The sequence below is a fragment of the Salvelinus sp. IW2-2015 genome, linkage group LG4p (assembly GCF_002910315.2).
Source record: "Salvelinus sp. IW2-2015 linkage group LG4p, ASM291031v2, whole genome shotgun sequence".
NCBI classification, from domain to species: domain Eukaryota; kingdom Metazoa; phylum Chordata; class Actinopteri; order Salmoniformes; family Salmonidae; genus Salvelinus; species Salvelinus sp. IW2-2015.
Window position 1 is genome coordinate 24,960,064 of NC_036841.1, and position 7,787 is coordinate 24,967,850.

General features: G+C 46.8%; 1 protein-coding gene across 1 annotated transcript in view; it reads left to right on the plus strand.

The window, feature by feature from the left end:
* chrd (chordin) overlaps positions 1-7,787 on the plus strand; it is a 44,112-nt gene that overhangs the window by 27,140 nt on the left and 9,185 nt on the right. Inside the window, exons 7-12 of the mRNA XM_070436985.1 lie at positions 1,193-1,328; positions 1,797-1,879; positions 4,312-4,459; positions 5,992-6,098; positions 6,230-6,509; positions 7,426-7,667. Of these exons, the coding sequence (XP_070293086.1) occupies positions 1,193-1,328; positions 1,797-1,879; positions 4,312-4,459; positions 5,992-6,098; positions 6,230-6,509; positions 7,426-7,667 (996 nt within the window). The remainder of the gene's footprint in view (positions 1-1,192; positions 1,329-1,796; positions 1,880-4,311; positions 4,460-5,991; positions 6,099-6,229; positions 6,510-7,425; positions 7,668-7,787) is intronic.

The window sequence follows — 7,787 nt, forward strand, 5'->3', positions numbered from 1 at the left end:
AAACTCAGTGACTCTTCGCTTGACATCAATGGGGAATTCAAAAGAAATCAGCCAAGACCCTCAGAAAAATAAATTGTAGACCTTCACAAGTCTGGTTCATCCTTGGGAGCAATTTCCAAACGCCTGAAGGTACCACTTCATCTATACAAACAATAGTACGCAAGTATAAACCATGGACCACGCAGCTGTCAAACGCTCAGGAAGGAGACGCATTCTGTCTCCTAGAGATGAACGTACTTTGGTGCGAAAAGTGCAAATATCCCAGAACAACAGCAAAGGACCTTGTGAAGATGCTGGAGGAAACAGGTACAAAGTATCTATATCCACAGTAAAACAAGTCCTATATCGACATAACCTGAAAGGCCGTCAGAATGGAAGAAGCACTGTCCAAAACCGCAATTAAAAAGCCAGACTACGGTTGCAACTGCACATGGGACAAAGATGGTACTTTTTGGAAAAATATCCTCTGGTCTGATGAAACAAAAAGAGAACTGTTTGGCCATAATGACCATCATTAAGTTTGGAGGAAAAGGGGGGTGCTTGCAAGCCGAAGAACACCATCCCAACCGTGAAGCACAGGGGTGAGCGTAGAAGGTAGGCCTCAAATACATCCACAGGTACGCCTCCAATTGACTCAAATTATGTCAATTAGCCTACCAGAAGCTTCTAAAGCCATGACATCATTTTCTGGAATTTTCCAAGCTGTTGAAAGGCACAGTCAACTTAGTGTATGCAAACTTCTGACCCACTGGAATTGTGATACAGTGAATTATAAGTGAAATAATCTGTCTGTAAACAATTGTTGGAAAAATMACTTGTGTCGTGCACAAAGTAGATGTCCTAACTGACTTGCCAAAACTATAGTTTGTTAACAAGACATTTGTGGAGTGGTTGAAAAACACGTTTTAATGACTCCAACCTAAGTGTATGTAAACTTCCGACTTCAACTGTAGCTGTGTGTGTACAGGTAACTGCCAAAATAAAGGAACCACTTGAGTAAATGAGGGATACAATACATTTGTGTACATTTCAATGAGAACAACCGTTCAGTAATGTATACAGCTCATATTGTAAACAGTATCTGCATGAGAACATAGTGGATGGCCTCCATAACCAAATACAGTAAAAAAGGTATGTGTGTATAGCATGTGTGTTTATAATGTGAGTGTAATATCTGTGTGACCCCACAGAGACGTTCAGCTCCACTCTGACCTCAGAAAAAGAGCATTCTGGGATGGGAGGCATRGCCATGCTGACTCTGAGTGACACAGAGAACAACCTTCACTTCATCCTCATACTGCAGGGACTGATACAACACAGACAGAGAGGTGGGAGGGGGAGAGAGAGAGGGATGGGGGAGGGAGGACTGATACCTTCAGCCATAAGACAAGGGACTAGAGGTTGTTTTGGGAGTAGGGAGTAGGAACTAAGACAAGAAACTAGGGATTGTTTTGGGACTAGAGAGTAGGGGCTAAGACAAGTGACTAGAGGTTGTTTTGGGGCTGGGGGACTAGGGAGTACCTTAAGGAATAAGACAAGCGACTAGAGGTTGTTTTGGGACTAGAGAGTAGGAGCTAAGACAAGAGACTAGAGGTTGTTTTGGGACTGGGGACTAGGGACTAGGGAGTAAGTTAGGGGCTAAGACAAGAGACTAGAGGTTGTTTTGGGACTAGGGACTAGGGAGTAAATTAGGGGAAAAGACAAGAGACTAGAATTTGTTTTGGGACTAGGGAGTGCTGTGAGGCAGTGTGARATGGTTCTAAGTTTGTTCTGTGTGCTCTCTCTCGGCCCTGTAGACTCCCCCCTGGTGCCCATCCGGGTACGACTGCAGTACAGCCAACATGTCCTGAGAGAGATCCATGCCAACGTCACCGCCTATGTACGTTTTAGAAACTACACACACACTCTCTCTCTTTCTCTTTCTCTCTCTCTCTTTTTCTGTTTCTCTCTTGGACACAGATCTATGATCTGCTTGTCCTCACTAAACCAGATCCTAACCTTAACCGTTAGGAGGAAAACACACATCAGGACAAACCAAGAGGCAGGAGGAAAGGGGGGAAACAGATGACATCGTGACATCAGGGACAAACCAAGAGTCGGGAGGAAAGGGGGAAACAGATGACATCGTGACACACTCTCCCGCTGAGACGGATGTGGTTCCTTCCCCACATCCTACTGCTGTTGCCAGTACTGTTAAACCTCCATAGAGATGTGATGGACAAAGAAAAAGAAAGAGAGAGAGTGGATGGGTGTTGTAAGAGACAGATGTAGTGAGGAAGAGATGGAGGGATGAGAGACAGAAAGGAGAGAGTGAGGGAGAGAGTGTGGGACGGCATGCACACTCCTCACACATGTCAGTGGTTAGTTGTCTGTGGGACCAGAAAGAGGGAGGAAGAGGGGGAGGGATAGAGGGAGGAGGAGTGATGAAAGGAGGAGTCTGTTTTTGATCTGGTGGGAATTATGTGAATCTGAGAGTTGATGTGCCCCTCTTTCTGTTTTACACCCACACACACATACACCAAATAGTCTTTACGTTACATGACCAAAAGTATTTGGACACCTGCTGGTCGAACATATKATTTCAAAATCATGGGCATTAATATGGAGTTGGTCCCCACTTTGCTGCTATAACAGCCTCCACTCRTCTGGAAAGGCTTTCCACTAGAGGTTAGAACATCGCTGCTGGGACTTGCTTCCATTCACAAGAGCATTAGTGAGGTCGGGCACTGATGTTGGGCGATTAGGCCTGGCTCGCAGTCGGCGTTCCAATTTATCCTAAAGGTATTCGATGGGATTGAGGTCAGGGCTTTGTGCAGGCCAGTCAAGTTCTTCCACACTGATCTCGACAAACCATTTCTGTATTGACCTCGCTTTGTGCACTGGGGCATTGTCATGCTGAAACAGGAAATGGTCTTTCCCAAACTATTGCCACAAAGTTGGAAGCACAGAATTGTCTAGAATATCATTGTACGCTGTAGCGTTAAGATTTCCTTTCACTTGAACTAAGGGGCCTAGCCCGAACCATGAAAAACATCCCTAGACCATTATTCCTCCACCAAACTTTACAGTTGGCACTATGCATTGGAGCAGGTATCGTTCTCCTGGCTTCCGTCAAACCCAGATGCGTCCATCAGACTGCCAGATGGTGAAGTGTGATTCATCACTACAGAGAATGTGTTTCTACTGCTCCAGAGTCCAATGGCTGCTAGCTTCACACCACTCCAGCCAACGCCTGGCGTTGCGCATGGTGATCTTAGGCTTATGTGCGGCTGCTCGGCCATGGAAACTCATTTCATGAAGCTCCAGACTAACAGTTATTTTGCTGACGCTGCTTCCAGGATTTTTATGCGCTTCAGCACTCAGTGGTCCCGTTCTGTGAGCTTGTGTGGCCTACCACTTTGCGGCTGAGCCGTTGTTGCTCCTCAACGTTTCCACTTCACAATAACAGCACTTACAGTTGACCGGGGCAGCTCTAGCAGGGCAGACATTTGATGAACTGACTGTTGGAAAGGTGGCATCCTATGACGGTACCACATTGAAAGTTACTGAGCTCTTCAGTAAGGCCATTCTACTGCCAATGTTTGTCTATGGATATTGCATGGCTGTGTGCTTGATTTTATACACCTTTCAGCAACCGATGTGTCTCTTTCTCTCTCTCTCTCTCTCTCTCTCTCTCTCTCTCTCTCCCCCCTTCTTCTTTCTCTCCCTCTCCCCCCCTCTCTCTCTCTCTCTCCTCCCCCCTTCTCTCTTTCTCTCCCCCTCTCTTTCCTCCCCCACCCCCCTCCCCCTCTCTCTCTCTCTCTCTTCTCTCTCTCTCTCCTCTCTCCTCTCCTCCTCTCTCTCTCTCTCTCTCTCTCTCCCTCCCTCCCTCTTCTTGCTCAATCCTGTCCTGGATTCATTTACATGGATATTTCTATTTAAATGGCCTCCGAGGTCATAAAAGTAATGTGTTCACCACAGTCATACATCTGTCACATTAATACAACATTTTTCAAATAACTTTACAATCTCTGTTTATCTAAAGTTCTGGCGGTTGGAAGGATATGAAAGTGGGTGCATTGTGTGAGATATTAGCCCCAAAGCAAGCCATATTTCCGGTGTGTCTAAGGCCTATGTGTGTGTGTGTGGTGGTAGGGGGGTTGTTGAGAGAGACAGAGAGAGTGTGTTGTTGTGACATAATGAGTGTGTTTCAGGGTCTGTATGTGTGTTTGAGTAGAATGACTTTGTGAGTTTATCTATTACAACCCCTTGTGTGTTTGTTTCTGATAAGTCTGACGATGTATCACCATTTCCCCAACGTTCTCCCTTTAGGACCCAGACTTTGCTGAGGTACTGACAGACCTGAACAGTCGGGAGCTCTTCTGGTTATCAAGGGGCCAGCTGGTGATCGCCGTGGAAACTGAGGGCCCGGATCCCAGACACATCTCCGGCTTCATCACCGGCAGGAAGTCATGTGACAGTAAGTGCCACGCCCCTTTATGTAGAACAACCAATCAATCAATCAGCCCACAGTCAGTCACTCAGAGAAGTGACATGTTGAATCGATGAAGTTACTCGAATCGCTCAACATCAAACAATCAACCTTTATTCCTCTTCTGTCACCCCATCACACCTGAAATGAGGCCAACGTCAGAGACCTAGGAGGAATGTGTTTTGTCTTTCAGTTCACTTGTTCCCCTTCTGTTCCTCCATGGCTGTTTTAGCGATTCTCTCTCTTCTATAAATACTCCTTTCTTTCAAGTCTTATCACTGAAGTAAAACCATGTTTATATCCCCGCTGTTTGACTTGGTGGTCCACCAAGACCGGGAGAGGAGGTGTGTGTCGTAGACAAAGTCTGAGACAATTCAGGGCACACATGTTCAATTCAAGTGACTCTAATGCAAACATACTTATATACTTAGACCCCCCACACACACTCACAACACATTGTCTTTTCTACGCTACACACACACTTGTGTTACACACACACACACACACACACACACAACACCACACACACACAACACACACACACACACACACACACACCAACACAAACACACAACACCACAACACACAACACACACACACACACACACACACAGGGCGCTGCCAAGGTCACAGTCTGCTGGACCTCACTCTCCATACTGGTGTTCCAGCTCCATGATTAACAGGTTGACGTTATGTGTGAAGAATTCAACCCAACACACTTGTTTCACTCTCTCCTTACATCTCTCTCTCTCTCTGCCTGTCTCTCTTGTTCTGTTCTTTTTCTGTCTTGAACTCCTTCCCCTCTATCACTCCCATTCAGCCTTTCTTTGAGTAGTTTTCTCCCTTCTTTGGAGAGCCTCTCCTTCTCTATCTGTCTTTCCCTGTCTGTCTTCTAAGCCCCTTCGTGTTCAACAAGGGTTACCTCATCCCACGGTTTAACCTTGGGTTAGGGTGTGCATGTGTTGGGGGGTACACCACTTAAGKTAGAATTCTCTCTTTTGAGATGACACACACTTACCCTCACCCCAAAGTTCTGTGTGGACGGGTTGTGCTCTATTCCGTTCCCTGTGATTGTCCCCTCTGGTGGAGTGATGACATGGGGGGTGTGTGCATGTGTGTGTYTCGTTCTACAGCGGAGACGTGAGAGAATGTGTTCTGGCCCTCTCTCAGCTCCCCCCTGTCTGGCTCTCCAAACTAACATGGTGAATTATAACACGACAGAGAGCATTGCCTCATCTCGCATGCAAGAGCTGCCTCATCACACACAGATTAGTCTGTAGTAGTCTGGGTCTGGGGCTGAAATGGAAAGGGGACAATGTTTTGAGATCAGAGTCAGGGAGACCCTACTCATACTCACTCTCTCATCATCCTCTCTCGTTCCACCTTCAATTTGCTTTATGGAAACATGAAACGATCCAAATGTGGCACTGCGTGTTCATCTGTTATGAAGAAATCATTTACTATTTCCTCTCTCACTTTTCTCTCTTTCTGTCCTCCACTCCCTCTCTTTCTCTCTCCAGCCATCCAGAGTGTCATGTCCAGTGGTGATGCATTGACAGCAGGGAAGACAGGCGGTGTGGGATCAGCATTCTTTCATCTCCATGATAACGGCACCCTGGACTACCAGGTATGGATCTGAACTGAATTTAATTGATTTTAACTTTAAATAACTGAATCAAATGGAATTGTACTGTCACTATTTACATATCTGAACTGAACTGAACCACCAAACCAACCCATATCCTGCTCCGTACACAGGTCCAGATAGCGGGGTTATCCAGTGAAGTGGTGGGTCTGACCATCGAGCTAAAGCCTCGGCGGCGCAGTAAGCGGTCCGTGCTGTATGACCTAGCTCCAGAGTTCGACAGGCCCAGCGGGCGGGCGACGGGAAGCTGGAGTCGTCTGGAGGCGCGTCACATCCACATGCTGCTGCAGAACGAACTGTTCATCAACGTGGCTACCGCACACAGCCAGGAGGGGGAGCTACGCGGACAGATCAGAGGCCTGCTCTACAGCGGCCTGGAGGCACCCAGACATGGTGAGACACTGACCTCAGACCAGAGCACTAGGGCTGAATCCTAAATCAACCCCCTTTGTCTCGCTCCTTCATTTGTGCATTCGCTCCTCCATTCATGAATTATTTTTGAGTTTGTGCAATTTCACACTAGAATGGAGTCGCACAAATTATGAGCCACCTGTGTTTGTTTGTGTTTGACACAAGTAACAGATGAAATACCTCCCAGATGACATGTTTAACTGTGACTGTTATCGTGTAAAATGACAGGGTAATTTTTCTAATTTGAATTTCATGTCCATTTTATTATTTAAATGTGGAACATGAATTGCATCATTCAAGTCAAGGGTATATCCCGAACCTGTGTCACAGCCGGCCACGACCGGTAGACCCATGAGACAATTGGCCCAGCGTTGTCTAGATTAGTTTGGCCGGCAGAGATGTCCTTGTCCCATCGCGCTCTAGCGACTCCTTTGGCGGGCCAGGCGCATGCACGTTGACATGGTCGCCAGGTGTACCGTGTTTCCTCCAACACATTGGTGCGGCTGGCTTCTGGGTTAAGTGGGCATTGTGTCAAGAAGCAGTGCGGCGTGGTGGGGTTGTGTTAGTATGTCCCGAAGTTGATTGATCCCCTCACCACTCTTGAAATCACCCTTTGAGTTTTGTTAGTAACACGTGAAAATGGAAGGCCCTCCGAGCGAGTTGGTAGTGGCGATGGACTGGTTTGGGATTCACCATAGAGTAACTCAAGTACACTTAGGTTGAGTAAATGGTCAGGGATAGAAAACTCCAGTCCTCTAGACTAGAGACACTGTCCACAGAGGCACCTTTATAAAGTATCTGAAAGAAAAACATTGATCCCAATTTGAGATTATTCTCTTTAACTCTAGTCTTTTGCTTTTCATTCATATTTAACTCTCTCAACCCTCTCCTTCCCTAGAGATCCCTGTCCCTCTGGCAGGCCAGTTTGTGGCCCCTCCAGTCCTGACCAGTGCTGGGGGCCATGCCTGGGTGTCTGTGGACGAGCGCTGTCACCTCCATTATGAGATCGTGGTGGCAGGCCTCAGCAAAGCTGATGACCTCACAGTCAGCGCCCACCTTCATGGATTTGCCGAAATCGGCGAGCTTGGCGAGAGCAGCACCAATCACAAGAGACTGCTGACAGGGTTCTACGGTTCTCAGGTAGGCAGAGGGAGACACATGAATAATCACAGACACACAACTTTGTCATGACAGTATGATATAGATAATGTATACATACAGCAGAATCTTATTCCATTCTCTCTCTCTCTCTCTCTCTCT